The sequence below is a fragment of the Strongylocentrotus purpuratus genome, unplaced genomic scaffold, assembly GCF_000002235.5.
Source record: "Strongylocentrotus purpuratus isolate Spur 01 unplaced genomic scaffold, Spur_5.0 spur5_scaffold_15, whole genome shotgun sequence".
In the NCBI taxonomy this organism is placed as follows: Eukaryota; Metazoa; Echinodermata; class Echinoidea; order Camarodonta; family Strongylocentrotidae; genus Strongylocentrotus; species Strongylocentrotus purpuratus.
Window position 1 is genome coordinate 666,295 of NW_022145600.1, and position 21,138 is coordinate 687,432.

A 21,138-nucleotide genomic window follows, 5' to 3' on the forward strand; every position below is an offset into this window, starting at 1 on the left:
AGTTATACGTTTAATGTAATAATATACTTTCATGATGAAAGACCGAGACGGTGGAAAGGGGAGAATGGAGAAGAAAAAAGGAAGTCGTTTGAGCGAAAGAGTTGAGAAAGTATTTAACAATTGCTAAACAAACATTTCTATTACAAAAATTGAAATTAAGCATTAAAAAAAACCTATTAGATGAGATGAAATTAAACCGTATGAGTCAAAATGACAGCCTCTATTCCGTTTTCCCCTTTAATATAAATATTTATCTGATATTTTTAGTACATATGGGGGGGGGGGGACCTCGCAAGATACGTCACAGAGTTGACAATTTGTGTTTGATTGATCTCAACTATAAACAATAACAAAAATCTTATTTTTAATCGGAATTTGCTCAAACTTTCACTGACCTGTCCCTCTCATTTTCTGCTTCTATTAAAAACCAACTTAATATCAGAGTGGACTTCCATTTTAAGACCTGTAAAAATGTCAAACTCTGTAATTAAAGATATGAACATGTTTATATCCACACTATCACATTCTGTGATCTATTCAAGATGGCAGATATAACGGCAATGTAAGAAGTAGCTCTGCTTCAAGATGGCAAGGAATGCCGCTGAGGATGTCGAACCCATGATCGCTTGATTGAGTCGTAGGGCAGTCGAAGGTGACGACTTTCAGTAGAATTGAGAGCCCCGTTTCTTCTCAATAGCTTCAGCAAGTTTCTTGATGAAGTCATGAGGTTGTAGTACCAGTGGGACTTCTGAATGGTCCGCTTCGAGTTCAGCTTTCACCAAATCCTACACATTTGTCAACAACGACGAGAAAAAAAAAATACGTTTCATAAATAATAGTCCCAATGATCACCATACAAACAAAATTAAGAGATTAAATAATTAGAAAATTTTCGACCAAGGCGGAAAAATATGTTTAGTACGCATGGAAGGGAACAATAACTCACTTCAGATGATCCACAGTTGATTGAACTGAAAATTTTGGTTGCTCTATTTTGTTGTCTATATTCTAGCTTTCTGATAGAAAGTATTGATTCCCTTTTTCAAAGATTGTTAAAACGATTCGACTGGGAAGCCAAACAACAATAAACGATCCAAGAAAAAGGAAGGGGAACCTATATTTAAAGAATGTAGGTCCTACTATAATGCTATGTTTATTCCCTTGGTAATCATGCGAGTTTATTTCTTAAAAAACTAATAAACAGTACTAAGATCAGTATATTTACACAATATTATGATGGAAATGAATGCTTCTCATGTCAATCGAAAATGAAATTTTAATGATTGATAGGAATTAGTAAATTTGATCCCTTTATGATACAGTAGTATACAGTTTTGTGAATAAATTATTGAAGGTGGCAACTGCAGCAAAGACGGAAAGGTGTATGTTGTGAGGGAAATGTTTTAACGCAAGATACGAACTAATTGAAATTCAACTGTTCAATTCATTCTATGAGCCTCGGAACTAGTTGACTAGATTGATGGATTGCTATAAATGCTCTGTTTTTATTGTATGATTTGTTTAAGATTAACCTAGAAAAAGGATGATACATTTTAACTCGATGCTGACACTTTGGATTGAGATAATTTGTAGCTGATAAAGTGTAGCAGAGAAGATGCCTAGTATAAATGTTTGTGCTGCATTGTAGGCATATTGGTTAGATACAGGTAGGGTGTAAACGAACACGATGTGATCATAATTTACATCATTTATCAATAACTATGGTATGTTTGTATTAAGTTTCATGGCAGTCATGTTAATGAATATTATGTTATTCCATGTGACTTATCGATAAGTAATGTATTAAATATATCTAAATATCACGTAACAATGAAGGCGTGTTTACCTGATTTTTTCCATTCCTGACGAGAGGAACGCGTTGGAGATTTATCTCGGTGATGACCCAGTCACAAGTTTTCCCCGAGAAGGAAGCCTTAGCTTTAAGTCCCTCTGTTACAGCAGGACCATCCGTCAGCGATTTTATCTGCCAGAGACAACGATTGAATAAAATAAATTTTGTATTAATGGCTGAGCTCTTATAAACATTACTTATACACTTTTATTTTACCAAAACTAGCACAAATATGACTCGTTGTATTTCTAATTGACATTGATTTATTTTACAAATTAAAAGTCCTTCTTTTTCAAAAGTTTTCTTTTAAATAGCAAACTCTTCAAACGCTCATGATGTTTTTCTTTGGGTAAATTGATGGGTAACATTTCACAAAAGGCCTCATCCACATATATAAAAGGATATATAAACGGTTGTATAACAAGAAACAAAATATATAGTACAATACGATTTATAATAGAAATCACAAAAGAGGTATTGTGGTATATTCTTGAAGGCATTTGACTCTCAAACATTGCCATATCAAAGGTCTACTATTCGAACCTTGCAATGTGCTCACATCTTTGTATGGACATCTTTGACAAGATTTTTTGCTCATATTTGCTGCTCGTGACCCATGAGTACTAGGGGTACCTGTCAATGCTGTGGTAATAATGATTGCATGACTCCCTCAGAGAGCAGTATTATCAAAAAGTCTGTGGTTACCCTTGGTAAATAAGACCCCCCCCCCAACCAAAAAAATAAAGTAAAAAAAATTGTGCCTACCTCGATATGAGACTTGAGATGAATGCCCCACTGGATATTGTGATCAGATCTGTTAAGGTTCAGTAGATGAGCATGTGGTAGCCGATACAGTGTAACTTTTATCTAAAGGATAGAAACAACACATTTCAATATTATTCTACCTATAGAAGTACATTTAATGCTGAGATTTATCCTGGCTTGTGACGAGTGAAGAAAAAAAAAATCATTCTACAATGACAATTTAAAGCCTCACTGCACTACTTATAGCTACTTGCGCCCTCAATACAGCCAACAATGTCTAAGCGGTACCCGTGGCTCTTTTTCTTATGTTAATTGAGAGCTGATTTGATGAGATAACTACCTGCCGGTGACCTTGCAGGGTGGTCTGATCCCTCCATGCCAAACTATTACACAGGGGGGTTAAATGTTGAATTCCATAGTGTCCAGTTATCATTCCGGAAAGGATAATCAGTATTAGTCCTAAAGGAAAAGTGGGAGACCCTAATGTCGTCAACCCCCTCGAAATAAAGAATTGCTTCATTTTAAATCAGTTTAAGCGAGGTTACATGGTCACAGCCGTCCCAATTCAAGCCCCCCCCCCCTCACTCAATATTCTTCTGTAATTGCGTCTGGGTAAATAAAACATCATTTTCAAACTCGAATTATTACCTCATCGATAGCTGTTGTTCGGATGATTTCCAGGGCTAGTTCTGCCGATGTCACTACTTGGGAATTAATTAGATGCAGTTTATCACCCACATGTAGCTTACCATACAACTGGCTGTTCAGGTCTTTCTTCCAGCCAGCAACCCTGAAAAACAAAGAATCATGATTAGGTTAGCTTAGGCTAATAGTTTTGCTTTATTGCTCTGTAATAATGAGGGAAAAGAATACAGATCTAATTATCCTTATCGTTTGGTGTGAAAATAATTATTATAGTATAAGATTTACAGCTTAAACTTAAAGCTAAACGGATACCTAACCGAATTGAGGACAACTTTGAATTCTTGTCCTTATTGCCCTTACATAATCCAGATTTCCTTTTCTTTAAGGCTACTGTAGTTGAAACGGTAAATGGAATGAGTATGTTCTCATAGCCTCAAATGTTATAGCTATATTCTATGATTATAGAAGTTTAGTATATCTTCTTTTGTTATTCTCTAACATGGCTTACATGATTTTTATTATATCACATGGTCTGACAAAACATCACACAATTAAAGGAATGTGTCATAAAACGTCTATACTTCTGTCTAAAATATTTAACACCGAAATGCGTGATAAAATAATTGCTTTATTCAGTTTATTCTTTGTCCAATTTCAATCTGACAATTTTCTAATAATTCGTTTCGTTTTCTATTGCCACGATTAATGTACTTTTTTTTCATGGCTTCGGAGCCAATGATCCTTGAATTCCATAAAGAACCGAAGTCTGGAAGAAATTCTGCTATTGTACCAATGCATCAATCATGTCAATTCAAACACTTTGTCATGCTACGAATAAAAATCACCTACTTCCTTGTCCGCAATCTGCATTCATGTTCGTTTCAAAAACCTCGCAATACAGTTATACAATTTAGGAACGTTTTTATATAACGCTACGGGAAGGTGACAGAGTAAGAACCAAAATCCTAACAAAATTAAATTTTAACGGCAAGTACGCCGTGTGTGAGAAACAGAAGAAGAACTGAGGGTCCGATGGAAGAGTTCCTATCCAATAATAATGAAATGTTAAGGATAACAGGAGACTTACAAAATGAGGACACCATTAAAAGCTTAATCAAACAGTTAGCTTATTTCAACCTTAGGATTTTTTTTTCTGATTCAAACAAAAGGTTTCAATATGAAAAACATACCATACTTCATTATTGATGGTGATTAGGATTAGTGAATCCAGTAACTCAGCTTTAGAGAATTCAACCACGATGCCATCCGCTACCTTTGTCTGCTCCCACATCAAACGGCTGTAAAAGGCGAGTGGTGAAGTTAGATTTGTTTAATCACTATCACAGCACGCTGAAATATTAGACCTGTTAAATTAACTTATGAAAATTCCTCGGAAAACAATTATCATATAAATTAGGCAATTCGAATATAAATCTACATAATGTAGCGTGGCCATATTCATATAGATATATGTCAACAATTATATAAAGAAAATCTGCTGTAGCTGTACAACAACGCCTACAATTATTATGAGATATATCTCAAACATACGTCATCTGATCGACATTTGTTTTGATATTAATTATTTTCTTGACAGCTTACGAAATATTAAACTTTATAAAGAAGGAACATTAATTGATAATGAAATTGTTACTGGAATGGTATATTGATAAAGCAATTTATTTCGGCTGTTTTAAAATATGTTTTCCAGGGGAAAAAATATACAACGTGTACAACCATGTGCATCATAAGTACACAGGCAATACGAGAAGAACATAATCATGAAATAATAATACTAAATACTACTAATGATAATGAAATAATAATCCCAAATATACTTAACTAGCAATTTGGGAAGTTGAGTAAAATAAAGGTGAAAACACTATGTTCAGGCATAATGTAACCGGATTTTTATATCAAAAGAATTATGGTAATACGGGCTTGAAATAATGTGAAGAATCCTATTAAGCGGGGAGGTAGTGGAGTAGCGCTTTTAGAGATTGTTTAAATATAAATTTGAATGCAAGAACGCCTAAGCCCCCAAAGCATCCCCTTCCTTTTTTTTCGAGAACCATTTCTGAGCTGGTGTTGGGTAGACCTGAGTATACATTAAAAATGATATACTACAAATTAAGACAAAGACAAAAGGAATGGAAGAGAGGGGCAGATATTCGAAGAGAGGGAAATAAATACATAGATATAGATGTAAATCTATGTTTACACAGTGTATTTATACTGACCCGATGTCTTCTTTTACTTTACACTTTTCGTAGACAGGTTCAGAATTGACGTTTGAGTAATTGAATGAAGGGTGTTTGTCTGGTACTAGTGGGGGAGGAGGGGCTGGCCACTCGGAGGTTATTCCCCTGTCTAGGTTGGGAGAATGGCCCTGCTTATGACGATCACGAAAAACGTCCGGTACCTGTAGATCTAAAACGTGGAGTTAGAAATTAGATTTTACCACATTAATACTGCGTGCTGTAAATTTATTGTTAACATTTGTTTCATGGGTAGTAAAATCATAATATGCCACCCTACTAAAAGAAGACTAATACATAAATACATAAAATAAATAAATAAATATGTAAATTCATATCTCGGTACACAATCGAGAAACCAAATCAAGTAGTTGCACTTTTGTCTGAGTAAAACATTAATCAAAAAGCGTGATTGGGGCAAGTCCACAGTATTTAAAATATATATATATATATATGTATTATCAACATCCTCTAAGAAGAGAAAGAGAGACAAGGTGTGTGTGTGTATGTGTGTGTGAGAGAGAGAGGGAGAGAGAAAGAAAGAGATAGAGAGAGAGAAAGAGAGAGAGAGAGAGAGAGATAGGGAAAAGAGAGAGAGAGGCAAAGAGTTAGAAAACTAAGCCATGTTAAATTTCCTACTTGGTTCTGAACCGCGACGACCTCTTCTTTTTTGTGGGAAGCTTGGAGGAAAATTGTCATCGTCATCGACAATGAAGCTTGTTCGAATTACAGCATCATAGACCTTAGAACTCGCCTCGGTATAGTCATACTTCTTCTTAGATCCATCAGACGAGTCTAGGAGAGCGAAGACAAAAACATTTTGTAATGTTATACCCGTCCTTTTTGTCATTAAATTGTATTAATGCTTCTTTTATCAGCAAGTGTAATTTGTAAAGGTTGAATTCAATATCAACTGCAATTTTTTTTGTCAATCATTTACAAAGTTGGACACGACACCAACAAAATTACAATTTGTTTTGCAAATGTTTCTTTGAGTCAGAAGATATTAAAGGGATAGTTGAGTTTTGTTGCAGAGGGCACCCTACACAAAATTATTTATTTGTGAGATGATATAAAACTGGGTGTCAAATTTGAAAGAATATACAATTAAAATGACAAAATCATCTTTGTTTGATCGAAATCGGTTCAGAGACGGCTGACATATCCATAAATATAACCAACTTTTTTAAATATTTGGTAATTTTGAATCAGCCGTTGAAAAACGAAATACGTTATATACCACCATATACGTTTTATTCCAGCCAATGACAATATTGGCTTTTTGATGGCTTTTACGTGTTGGTTATAACACGCAAAACCAGCCGGTCCGTGTATTGTAATTATTAATTAATTTATTAATCACACATTTTGGGGTCTAAAATTACCTTCATAGCTTTTGTAGGTTCTAGAAGGGCACTAGAAATGTCTCAAATAAAGAATAAGAGCAATAACCATGCACTTTGAAGGCATTTGCGGTCTTAAACAAGAACTCAACTATTCCTTTAAAAGTCGAATTTACTGAACATCCACAATATTCACATTTTTCAGATAATCTTCAGTCATTTTTGTGGCAATTATTAATCGGAATACGATTGATATAAATAGTATGATTTTTCATTTGTGTGTAATAACTGTTCATTGGATGCTATAGTTTCTGACGTTCATATTTTATTTGTTCGTGCATTAGCAGTATTTTACTATTGTCATGTCATTATTCGGAAATTTAGTTAAATTTTGTTTATTCAGTGTAAAATTCGAGATTTGTAAAAGAGAATCTACATGTTATACTTAATGAGTAGAACCTACTGCTTCTTTCAACACTCTTGTAGATAACCGAATTTGTGAGTGTTCGTCGAGCTTTCTGCGCCGATGATAACGGCGTGATGTGATCCTCATCATCGTCCTCCCCGTGGTCCTCCGTTTCATCCATCTCGAACCGGATGTTATTCGGCATGAACGATGGTGATGGAGGACAGCTGCTCATGATGTCACTATTCCAACTACCAGACGAACCTTGCGACCATCGCACGGAGGATGCATCCGAACTTCGACCACTGTCCCTACTCGCCGTGCTATCGTGGTTCTGAAATTGAATAGTTATTACAAAGGTTTTTTCAGTTAATGAGGTTTGGAACGTTTGCTCCCCTGGTATTAGCTACGATATTTGTTGAACAATATTATTTGGGAAACCCGGTCACAATTTATCAACGTTAGCCCGGCGGAATTCAATCAATCAAAGACAAATCGCCCTCAATTTCGAAATGTACCCACAGGAAAAGGTAATTGTTATCAGGAAGCCCTTAAAATATATTCCACCATCTACACAGATGTATTGTATGTGTACTTGTAGGGTGAAATTATCGAACTGCCCTATCGACAGTGAGGTTTTAGCTAAGGTAATATATAATGCTACCTGATTAATTATCTATTTATTATTTATTCGGTAATTCACAAAAAATATAACAATGTAAATATGAGTAAACAAACATTAAAGGTACTATGTCCCTTTTGCAGCCAACCTCAAATGCTGTAGAACTTTGCAGGAATTATGAATATGTCATGTATGTCCTATCTGTGAAACTTAAACGTTAGCAGTGTCGTAAAATTCAAATTATGCAAGGAAACCTGTTTACTTGCTAGACTTCACTGCCAGACACTATTCAGTGACTGACTGGCTTTTCTTCTTCTTTGGTAATAACATACATAACATGAGCTGTAAAGAGTACATGAGCATTTGTCTACATCAATATCCCACTTCTTGTGATGGCCGAAATTAAACTGATTGAATCTTTGCGCAGCATAAAACGTATGACCATTCGGTACAATGATCTGAAAATCAAGACTATTACTTATTGGCTCTGTAGCTCCTAAGTCGATTTGACAACTGATAGTCGTTATTTTCCCACTTGAAGACATTTTCAAGCCCCATCTTTTTAGGGAAGTTCTAAATGAGTATTATCTTTCAAATGCCGTTGCAATTTAACCTTTTCATTTTTTGGCCTGCAAATGGGACATAGTACCTTTAAGAGAATGTCAATTATAAAAGGACAATTTTTCTGGAAATGTCATTATTATTATAATTATCATTTTCATTATTATAATTATTATCATTACAGACAAAGTTATCATTATTATTAATATCATTGCTTATTATTATTATTACCATCATTATCATTATCATAAAGGAAACAATGCAGTTGACTCACAGGATTTTTAGCACGAAGGACCACGTCTTCCGAAGGATTTCTGTCTGTATTCCTCGTCTCCATATCTTTAGAAACACGAGAAAAAGCTTCATACCAAGGCTTGATGTCTTCCCTATCGAGAAATAAAAAAATCAAACAAAAAATCAAGAATAACCGTCATGCGAGTTCATTCCTATATCCCTCCACCACCACCAACCCTCCACCACCACCACCACCACCTCTCCTCCACCATACCGACCCTTCACCACATCCACCAATCCTCCACCACCACCACCACCGCCACTACCACCACTACTGCCACTACCACCACTACATCCAGCTAAAATTCAACAAGGGGGGGGGGGTTATCTTGTTTTAAAGGTTTTTCAAAGAGAACGGATAACATACCTAATATTATACAAAAAGAATATTATAAAAATCACAAGAAAAGCGAGAGGAACCTGAGAGTAATATTTAGGTGAAGGGATATTTGTTTCTACAGAAGACCCCGTCATACAATCCTCAAAATGAATCCCCCGACAAAAAAAAAAGAAATCAAAATTGTTTGATAGTCAGGATTTTTCTGTATACATTTCTGATTGAATAATGATCAATTTCATAACGTTGAGCAGTGTTTCATAAAATCATTAGAAGGCGTCTAGGTGGAAATCTACATTGCCATTCCAAATATTTTACTTAAAGGTACTATGTCCCATTTGCAGGCCCCAAAAATGAAAAAGTTAAATTCCAACTGCATTTGAAAGATAATGCTAATTTAGAACTTCCCTAAAAAAGGTGGGGCTTGAAAATGTCTTCAAGTGGGAAAATAATGACTATTAGTTGTCAAATCGACTTTAGGGCTATAGAGCCCAAAAGTAATAGTCTTGATTTTCAGACAATTGTACCGAATAGTCATACGTTTTAATGCTGCGCAAAGATTCAATCAGTTTAATCTTGGCCATCACAAGAAGTGGGTTATTGATGTAGACAAATGCTCATGTATCCTTTACAACTCTTTTCATGTATGTTATTACCAAAGAAGGAAAAAAGCCAGTCAGTCACTCAATAGTGTCTGACAGTGAAGTCTAGCAAGTAAACGGGTTTCCTTGCATAATTTGAATATGATGACACTGCTAACGTTTAAATTTCACAGATAGGACGTACATGACATATTCATAATTCCTGCAAAGTTCTACAGAATTTGAGGTTGGCTGCAAAAGGGACATAGTACCTTAAAGCTGAAAAAAATTGCTAAATGTCACACTTACTCTTTCAGTGTTTTGAAGTAATAGGGGATCTTGGCGTGTATGAGAATGATCACGTGATTTGTCTTTCGACCTATCTTCATGTCCATACAATGAACGTTGACCTTTGATGTCAGCATGTGAGATGGGATCTTACTAGAAGTGATTGATTTCCTTCTTCCTCCAAAGACATTGATGGAGCTCTTCCTCCTTCCTTTGACCTTCGATTCATTCTCGAAACCTTCTAGATTGTAAATATGTTTTCCACGCTTCCAGAGAATGAAGTAGACCTTATTCCGTTTCTATTTTGATAGTTATAAGTAAAAGAAAGAGACAATATGTCATATTGCATGAGCTTTGTCCAGGCGAATCCGACATGGATGTGTTGTAGAGATCGGGAGTGGGGCAAATTTGAAGGCAGGTTATAGGCTATAAAATATAAGCACAATATTTCTTTACATAATATTTCATGTATTATGGTGATGGCTACAGAATTTACCTCTGTCGCTGTATTAACAGAAAGAGAGAGAGAGAGAGAGAGAGAGAGAATGAGCAATAACCTGGCATGATTACAAAAATCCTTTGATTACCCATTTACCATCGTCCAGCATGCTGATGTACTCCCCCAAAAAGAAGATAAAGAGACCTAACTGACTGGTTTTTAAATCCAGTTAGAAGGATAATGTTTATTTAAAGGAGCTTTTGATATTAAATATTCTTGTGATATCGGTTAGACCCCGAAACCTCAAAACATTCAAAATATAACCACCAGCTCCTTCACACTCATCAGTTGACCTTATGCAATATTACAATGCAGGCATTTTTAAATAACAAAAAAATTAAAATAAAAAAACAGACAAAATATTAAAGTACAATTCAAATAAAAAATTAGAGACAAAGTCATTTATGCCATAAAGGAGGTTAAATAGGCAGCGACCATCCAAATATAAAAATCTAATACAAAGCTGTGATGGGAAAGGATGCCTCAGAAGCTCATAAAAATCCACTGAAAGACGCCTCCTGGATGGTGGCAGAAAAAGCAAGACATGTTATCTCCGTACACAAAAGGTGCGCGTCAGGAAAAACATCACCATCCAGAAAAGGTGTGCTTGTGACTTTGTCTGTTAAAATTAGACCAAAAAAAAACCCCAAAGGAATTCAGCATATACTGAACAATTCATATTACATGTATATATAGAAACACACATGAGAAAATTTGTTTATCCAGAATATATCACACAAACAATTTAAAATCCAAAAGGACACATTTCTTTTTTAAAGAGTCAAGTCTATCGCGACCGGTAGTAATTTGATTTTTCAATAGCATGCACAACTTAATTTTAATTTACTAATAAAGTGATAGATATCGGGCAATGTCTTATTACATCGGCAGCAAAAGAGATAATATTTGGCATGAGAAACTGCAAAATTAGCGAGATCTATGATGCCAAGATATTCATCTCTATTGGTAATAATGAAACTATTGTGCATTTCCTTGTGTAGTATGTTTTTCTGCACTTCTGACCGAAAGGAATCAACAATTCTGCAATTCTCCCAAAAGATGTTAAAATGTCTCTTCATCATGTTTTACACCACGAACAAAGTTTTGAATCAATAGATTTTTTTTAAAAATTCATTCAAAGGGAGGTATCGATGAATGAATTGAACTTGGAAATATCTTAATTAAGTGGACAAGGTTGCCTTGAAAGTAAGACGGTAAGTAATAATCCAATTCAGGTTTGCCTCATTCATGTGCATGGCCCATTTCGTTTCTGAATTTGGAGTCTTACAAATTTGATTGACACAAAAGTGCTTTGCGAATTTGTTGTTTCCAAATAGAGGGAATTTTATGAATCAAAGAAAAATAATTCATAACATCACATGTTATCCCAGGGTAATTTAGACAAAACTCATTAAAAGTGGGTAAGTTACCAATCTCATGAAGTAAATCCTTATGATATTGAATACCATTGTTATACCAAATGTGTGCTTGTACTGAGTATTGTTGCTTATTTTAATGGAGGGGTTATTCCAAAAAAATCGGGCCATGAGAAATATTGATAGTTGCCTCATAAGCAATTGAACACTGTGAACTGACAACAATCCAAACAAACAAATGATTGATAATACCAATACATTTCTCGGACTGATCCATATTACAATGCCATAGGAGATTGCCATTAATTTTCCAATTGTATTAGCAACAGAGTACTAAGTCAAATAGTCACAGGATGATACTAAAATGGCTATAAAGTATTGTATTGTATTGTATTGGTTTATTGAGATAAAAATCATCGGACATACAGCTAAAAGCTGAAATTGTTCAATTTACAGAGTAAAAAGTACATGGCATAACATTGCATTGATAACATTTAACAAATATTGTGTAAATTTAAATACGATTTGTACGTATTGTACATCATCCTAGTTCATCAACGTTAACATCACCATCATCATCATCATCGCCGTCGTCTTCGTCGTCGTTCATAGATCATCAATGAATCTTTAAAGTTATGGAAAAATGCGCGATGTTATAAATGTGGGTGGAAAAAAGGATAAACCTAATTTATTTATGAAAGGATGATTTTTTTTCTGTGGGATAGTCGTACAAATACACACCTTTACAATTAATAATGGTCCTAATCTACATCAAAATAACAGAATCCCTGAAAGGGATCAAATTTCAACATCAAAAGGTTCACATTTGTCCCCAGGACGAAACCTTAGTTAAATAGGTGCAGCATTGAACCGCGAGATTCAGGTGGCAATATTAACCTCTACTGTCATGAATAACTTGTCAGAGCTGCACCTGAACAAAGGTTCAATGATGCAGCTACCTTGATGCTTCTATTGTAGCGGTTTAGTGAGCAATTTTGAACCAGTATGGCGTAGAGCCATGAAATGAATAGGACCTAAAATGTCCCTGGTGTCATCAGGCATACTTGAAGCGATTGTCTGGGATGTTGTTTTGAAGGGTTACTTTATATCTTAGATATTATTCATCATACGTATAATTGCCAAATGATGTTATTACATAGGTAGTACAAATATTCAATTATAAACTGTAATATACAGGCCGAGTCACAATACTTAAAAACGGTGAAATGACAAATGTTCTATATATGGTTTTCTTTGAAGCAATCTTGAGTCATATTCAAATATTTTTGATCCATGAATCACACAAACCCTGTGGTTTATCTATTGTTCATGTGGTCAATAAATCAGCTAGTTCGTTATAGACCTACTTCCCTCTGTAGCTCAGTTGTTCTTTACATAACCCAATGGGGAGGTCGAAATGTAAGTATTTGTTTAGATGTCAAATAAAAGGTATGTAATTTTATGAGTATCAATTTAATGAATATAATTCGAATTAGTAATGGCAGATTATTTATTTTTCATTATTTAGACAATAAAAACACCCATGGTGGAATGGTACACTAATACTGTTTTAATATGTCGAGAAAGAAATACATTGAAGTAGAATAAGTGAACTTTTTTTTGATAGATGTTATCAATTGTATTACTTTGTGATGCTTGGACTAATTATATAGATACAATGAAACGTCATCAAATTTATCAAATTACATCAAAAATGAATTTATCATCCATGAATCATACATGGCCTTCATTATTTATATAAACTATACTGTAATAATAGATGAGCCAAATACTTCAATTTTTTGTAACATGAAATGGATTAAAAGGCGGAGTAAAATTCTATTATACATGTATACTATAAATACTTAAAGAAGTGTGTAGTGATAATATTGCAGCATTGCCATTAATCATTGTTCTCTTTCGGTTTTGTATTTACTTCATCTTCAATATTTCTGTTTTCATAGAATAGAAACAGAAAACTTCATGTATCCGCTTTCAGTTTGCGCGTTTGGATTTGGAAAAGAAACACGAAAAAATTATCAACTTTGTCATTTTTTATTTAAACCCTTTCTGTCTGATTACTTTGATTTACAAACAAAATAATAAACATCTTGATATTGTTTTTAAAGTAAAATTTCATCAGCATTAGTGCAAGTGGGCATCCGTTAAAGGTACTATGTCCCTTTTGCAGCCAACCTCAAATGCTGTAGAACTTTGCAGGAATTATGAATATGTCATGTATGTCCTATCTGTGAAATTTAAACGTTAGCAGTGTCCTCATATTCAAATTATGCAAGGAAACCCGTTTACTTGCTAGACTTCACTGTCAGACACTATTGATTGACTGACTGGCTTTTTTGTTCTTTGGTAATAACATACATGAAAAGAGTTGTAAAGGGTACATGAGCATTTGTCTACATCAATAACCCACTTCTTGTGATGGCCAAGATTAAACTGATTGAATCTTTGCGCAGCATAAAACGTATGACCATTCAGTACAATTGTCTGAAAATCAAGACTATTACTTTTGGGCTCTATAGCCCTAAAGTCGATTTGACAACTAATAGTCGTTATTTTCCCACTTTACTTCATCATCAAGAGTATTCAATATATGGCAACTTATAAACTAGATTACAGAGCTATTCCCTATATCACCTTTCACACATTTTTTTTTTTGAAATTGAAAAGGTATTTATTGTGTTAAAACATCTTCTAAGCATTTTGCACTGATAGCAGTAAAATTTACACTTCACATACAATGATTTACGTTTTGCTCCAGTTGTGATCAAAATTATGAGATGTTGCACATTGAAATTAACAATGGAAATGTAAACAATTGTACCAAAAACACCTTCTCAGCCTTTGCACTGCTTGCAGTAGACTTTACACTTCACATACGTGATGTACCGGAACATTCTGATCTTGGCTGCCTTCCAGAATATGACCTTTCAATTGACATGTTATTATATTCAAAATTTCATTTTTTCATCAAGTAAAGTTGAAAAGATAATCAGAGGTGCCTAAATTTGGGTGATTTCGAATTTCTCGGGAGGGGGCTGCAGCCCTCCCCTCCGACACACATACACAGACACACACACACACACACACACACAAATCGCACATACGTACACTAATAGTTTTTTTTTTATTGATTCCAAACAATACAAACTAATTTTTAGAAATAAAGTACATTTTTTTTTCCCTTGACATAATTCAAAATATTTACATTACATACATTGTACAATTGATGAAAACAAAAATAAAATCAGTTGTATCATAAAACAAATAACCCCATCCAACCAAACACACTACTACTACTACTACCCCCTCCCCCTCCCCATCATGCGACCACACTCCACATTATTCCTAGCCCCCTCAGAATACCCCAAATTGGAGCGACAGACAAAACCGAAACAATCTATTTAAAACATTTAAAACAAAATCATTTAAACGAGGCTACAATAATCCAGTGTAAAAAATTCATGAAAACTTTACTTGTTCCCACTTCTGTAAATGTAAGGCCAATTTACCCGCCCTCCCTGCAATATTCTTTTCTTCTTCCCTAAATTCTAACAGTTCTTTTTGAAACTCCCCCAAAGACAATATTACGGACTTTCCCCTGCATCTATATATCCAATATTTCAATGCAAAAATAATTGTATTAAACATTTTTATTCGTGGGGAGTTACCGCTTCTCAAAATAGCTTCCCCAATATTCCATACATCAACAATTTTGTTTCCTTTTAACCCCAAATTTTGAAAATGAGATATTGCCCGCATGCCAATTTGAGCAAAAATATCTTGAATAAAAATTATATTGCGTGTAAAAAACTCCTCATCAAAAATCATTTTCTTTTTCAATAAGAAATCTTAATTGTTAAAAATAATTTGATTATTCTTTTCTTCAAAATTCCTACAACCTTCTAACTCTTCCCATGCTTTGATCATTTCTAAATAGAACTTAGGTACTTTGAAACTGAATAACTTGGAATCATACATACATACACACACGCACACGCACACACACACACACACACACACACGCGCGCGCGCACGCACAGACACACACGCACATACACATGAGTTCAATATTAACATGTGTTTAATATTAACATGAGTTCAATATTAACTTCATGTTTCTCTTTTTTGTCTTATATCAAATTATTCAATTGATATCAAGAATTTTTGTCAGTAATTCATTAATTCAAATATCAATTTACTGGTGCCAGTCACTCTTTTTTTCATTTGCTTCCATTAATTTCGTCATGAATAATCGTTGTAATTATTACTATCGTTTTGTTTTTAATTATTATAATTATTATTATCAATATTGTTATTATTATTATTATCGTTATCATCATTATTTTTCTCATTATTTTCGATAGTCTTATTTTGTATTGATTAACATTAATTCGATTTGTATTGTATATTTTACAGTGTTGAATTGACAAATTCAAACTGATTGTAAACTTCTACAATACCCCAATGTGGGTGACATGGGAATAAATTGTCAATGTCATTGTCATGCGCACGCAACTTTCCATAAGACCTTATATACGGTTCAAGTGGTCCTTGGACAAACTAATCAGAATAGTAGTGATTGTTTTGGAGAAAGTATCATATTGGAATAATCGTCCGGATAGAAGTTTTCCTGAAATTTGTCCGCTTGTAATTCTCCGATTTCATACATGCTGGGACCCCCTTTCTTACCTTGAAATCAACAGTGGATCCCCCATCGACATTCTTCTGCTCTCCTGTGATGAGATATCCCTCATGGATTTTATCTTGAGTATCGTCCTCCATTGTCTCACGTTACACTCCTGCAAGAAAATTATGGGTTTCACTTTAATAGCCATAGCAAATATTTACTTGAGATTAGTTGTTAGAGTGTCACTGTAATTTGTTCACGTGATGAAGATAATATATTATGCTTATATAGCGCATATAATACGATAGTAATAATAATAATGATTATGATGATAATGATAACAAAAAAAATATATTAATTATAACAATTATTAAATAATAAAATTAATAATAAAAATCCTGATTAAAATAAAAATAAAAATAATAATGTTACCCAGGAAAGCCTCATCAGCATCAATGCTATTCATCCTAACGGCCCTGCAATTGATATGACATCAACAATTGCCAGGTTCTCATTTGCACCTGGCTTTATGGATTGTCAAAAGACTTTAGTGCCGGCTGGGACTCGAACCATTAAGCCAAGTAAATGACTAACTATACTATGAGAAAGAGAGAGAAAGAGAAAGAGAGAGAGAGAGAGAATTTCATAACAAAGGACGGTTGAAAGGGTATTTCCCCTCCATTCCCTCCGTATGGTATTTCATGTAACCCGTGTCATTTCTATACACATAAATCACATTACGCACTGTATTGTGAAATTATTTCTGTTGTGTCGAATAAAATCCAGCAACTTCCGTTTCGGAATTATAAACTTGTAAATAAGCTACAATAACTCGTAAAATATTACTATATCACACTGTTTATCGTCGATATGTACCATTATGCTCATCTGGTTTTCGTTGAAATAATCTTGAGTCATATTCAAATATTTTTTTCATCCAGGAATCACACAATTTCTGTTGTTTAATTATTGTTCATGTGGTCAATAAATCAGCTAGTTCGTCATATACCTACTTTCCTCTGTAGTTCAGGTGTACTTGACATAACCTAATGGGGAGGTCGAAATTTGTGTATTTGTTTTGATATCAAATAAAGGGAATGCACTTTTTGAGTACCATTTTCAATTAGTAATGGCAGCCAATTTGTTTCGTTATTTAGACAATAAAAACACTCATGATGGCATGGTATCCTAATACTTCTTTGATATGACGAAAATAAATAAATGATATTTTGAGACAAAAGAACATAATTTTTTCATATAATTTGAGAGTCTGGTTTGCTGGTCATAACGAATTTCAACATACCTTAATATATGTCATTACTAGCGCCCCTCCCATTCCCCCAAAACCAGGAGGGGGTGCGGGAGGTAGTCCAATTGTTATTTTTTCTCTTCTTTTTTCCCTTCTCCCTTTTACTTTTCTCCTTTCTCGCTGTTTATTATTTTGTCACCTCTCGAAGGAGGAGGATGAGTGTGCCCTCCAGCGCTTTATGAAAATTGTTATACTCTTACTTGATTTTATTTTAATTTTTTTTACCAGTCACACATTTTCAAGGCTCTACCAAATTAATTAAGAAAGCTTCCTGACGTCCCCTCTGATTGTCATTATTAATATTGTCGTTACTTAATATAAAATCAACATAAATATGTCAATTTCCCTTTCAACGGAAACAGATTCTACTATGTCTTTCAATTATTGACACTTTTAATCAGTAAGATTAAGTTAGGTTGGTAAAGTTAGGTGCAGTCAGTTTGGACTCTAGTATACCTTCTCTTCTGGTTAAATCTACTTGAACAAAACAAATATAGCTAGGTGCAGTAACTACCCTAGTCGGATTTAGCGTCTAAAATGGGTAAATCTGCATGCAATTGAAAAGTTTTCAAAAGCCGGGATAACTATCCCTAATCTTACAGCTCAGAGGCGGCTCAGACGACTATCCCCAGATAATTTCCGATGCGAGCATGCGCATGTCTGAGCAATAAAAAAAAAAAAAGGGGGGGGGTAGCAGGTCCAACCGATTATCTTATCTGGGACAATATAATCCGGACAACCTAATATCGCTTGGATGATGATTGATCAGGGTATAATACGCTCCCCTAATATATCCGGTAGATGGTAAACAATAATAATTGCTGTCATCATGGTTGTGATTAGCAACAATACATCTAGTGACCCTAGTATAATTAAATCCCTCAATGCGCTTTATTCAGACAAATATTTGAGCTTCACAAGGACAAAACTGTGTGTATATTTTGGTAAATCATTTTTTTGAAACATTTATCTAATCGTAATTTTATTTATCTTCTGCTCTAATTTCATGTAGTAATCTCACGAATCATGTGGATGTTATTTTTGTTGTCACTGGACGCAAATGTTCTGTTTACCAGCTATTACTTCCTTTATTATTTATGTAATAATAGAGTGTGCAGATTATCGTTTATATTTATTACCTTTATTTTCTTCTTTATGATCATTCTCATCATAATTTTCGTCTCCATTATCATCTCCATCATCTCCATCATCATAATCATCATCATCATCATCATCAATATCGCACCATCATCATCCTTATCAGCTTCACCATCATCAATGTCAAAAATATTATCATCATCATAACCAACATTAATCATCATCATCATCATTATCTTCATCAACAACAAAATCATCATAATCATCTTCACCCTACCATCATCATCACTATCATCATCAATATGATTTGATTTATTTACCAACAGCAATAAATACATTCCATACAATGATTTTACATATACAAGAAGAGAAACTATTGGTTGGTAAAAGGGCCAGATAATAGCACATGTGCTAGTCGAGCCTAACCCCTAAAACAGCTAAACGAAGTATATTGGTACAAATCAGTTGAGAAAACGTAACAAAAAAAAAATAATGAATTTACTCTATTACAATCGATACTTTAAAAAGCAAGAATACTCAACAATGTCTTGCAATATACAAACTAATAATGTAAATATATCATTGAGCAAGTCAGTAATTACATATACTTAGGACAAAATATCACATATGATGCCAGATGCGAAGCAGAAATAAAAAGAAGAATAGAACTTGCTCGGAATACATTTCTGGCAATGAAAGGATTATTCACAAATAGAAAGGTAAAATTTGCGCTTAGGTTGAGACTAGTAAACTGTTATGTATGGTCTGTCCTATTGTATGGAGCAGAAACATGGACAATAAGCAAGACCGTGGAAAACAGAATAACATCTTTTGAAATGTGGATTTAAAGAATAATGATGAAAATATCCTGGATTCGAATGAAAACCAACAAAGAGATATTGCACATGACAGGGCGTAAACAAATTGCACTAGTAGGATTAGTTAAGGAGAGAAAAATCAAATACTTTGGTCACGTTAAAAGGCACCAAAGCCTCTTAAAGGGTGGATTGGAAGGAAGAGTGGAAGGAAGTAGACCCAGAGGGAGACCTAGAATCAACTGGGAAGAGACTGTCGAGAACTGGAGTGGACTTAAAGATAAACTTGAGTTCTGGTAAAAAAAAGAAAATGAATTCTCACAGAATCTAACGAAACTTACACTTACACAAATAAATGTCATGTGCCAAACAATTTTGGAAGAAAATGTATACTGGCTGAGTAATGAGCATAGAAAGATAAGGAAATCAGGGTAGTACTAGCCCCGACACCATGTGTGTTGTCCCATATACATCTTTCTATGTAAGGGATGTCCAAATATTGATTCCAAAATGTACTGCCCACAAAAGACAATGAAAATTGACCTTGTGTCGTTCTCAATTTTGGAAGACGTAATTGTCTAACATCATGATCATCATCATTAGGACCACCACTATCATGTTCACCACATCATCATCATCATCATCATCATTGTGAGCATCATCAACATCATCATAATTATCACCAACACCTGCATAATGATGATCATCATCATGAGGACCACCTACATCATCATTTGTGTCATGATGATTACACACTGTGGTGGACACTAATCATTTTTTTTGCTGCGGGGAAGATGGTGAATAGATTATCTTTCACTAATTACACTTAAATTTTTGTTCTACTTTTTTTCTTCTGTGCATCCATAATTATCAGTTTTATCAACCAGCTCTGATCACCAGGAGTGCTTACTATTTTACATTATTGTATTTGTATAAGTCAACCCCTTAAGCATGCTGAACCAAAAATATAACTTGCTATGCCATTCATGTTCTCTTTCTCTCACTCTCTCTCTCTCTCTCTCTCTCTCTGTATGCGACTTACGATGTGTTTATAACTTTCATTTCCTTTTAATATAATTAATTCTTATCACAGCGCCTGCAAGTGAGATTAATCTCTAGAAGATTAAGTAAAATTATTCCGTTGAATTAATTTGTAAGCTTACCCCTATTTTAGCGACAGAGATGCCCTGAAAAACCTTCAAATCGGCAACACCTAAAGCTGTAGAAATCTGAACTCAGCATTGACCCTCGTGAGAGTTAAGTGCTGTTGACAAAATACCTCCAATAAATTGATTAGTTGGTAGTTCGAGCGATGCGTGTCTTGAGGTTGTTACTCCATATCTGATTGTGAACGAAATGAGAGAATTTTCCCCTCGAATGAGGTTTAAGGAAGCCTCCCAGGGGACCGTTAAAATTATTATGCGAAAATAACATATTTTTA

General features: G+C 34.4%; 1 protein-coding gene across 1 annotated transcript; it reads right to left on the reverse strand.

The window, feature by feature from the left end:
* Positions 1-384: 384 nt before the first annotated feature.
* On the reverse strand, positions 385-21,080 carry LOC105441741. Its single transcript, XM_030985298.1, has 12 exons — positions 20,861-21,080; positions 16,538-16,647; positions 9,974-10,251; positions 8,727-8,838; positions 7,327-7,603; positions 6,160-6,315; positions 5,503-5,692; positions 4,453-4,560; positions 3,266-3,407; positions 2,618-2,719; positions 1,847-1,984; positions 385-785 (listed from the first exon to the last, which is right to left on the reverse strand). Exons 2-12 carry the CDS (start codon positions 16,628-16,630, stop codon positions 663-665), a joined length of 1,719 nt encoding a protein of 572 aa, XP_030841158.1. The 5' UTR covers positions 16,631-16,647; positions 20,861-21,080; the 3' UTR covers positions 385-662.
* Positions 21,081-21,138: the final 58 nt, after the last annotated feature.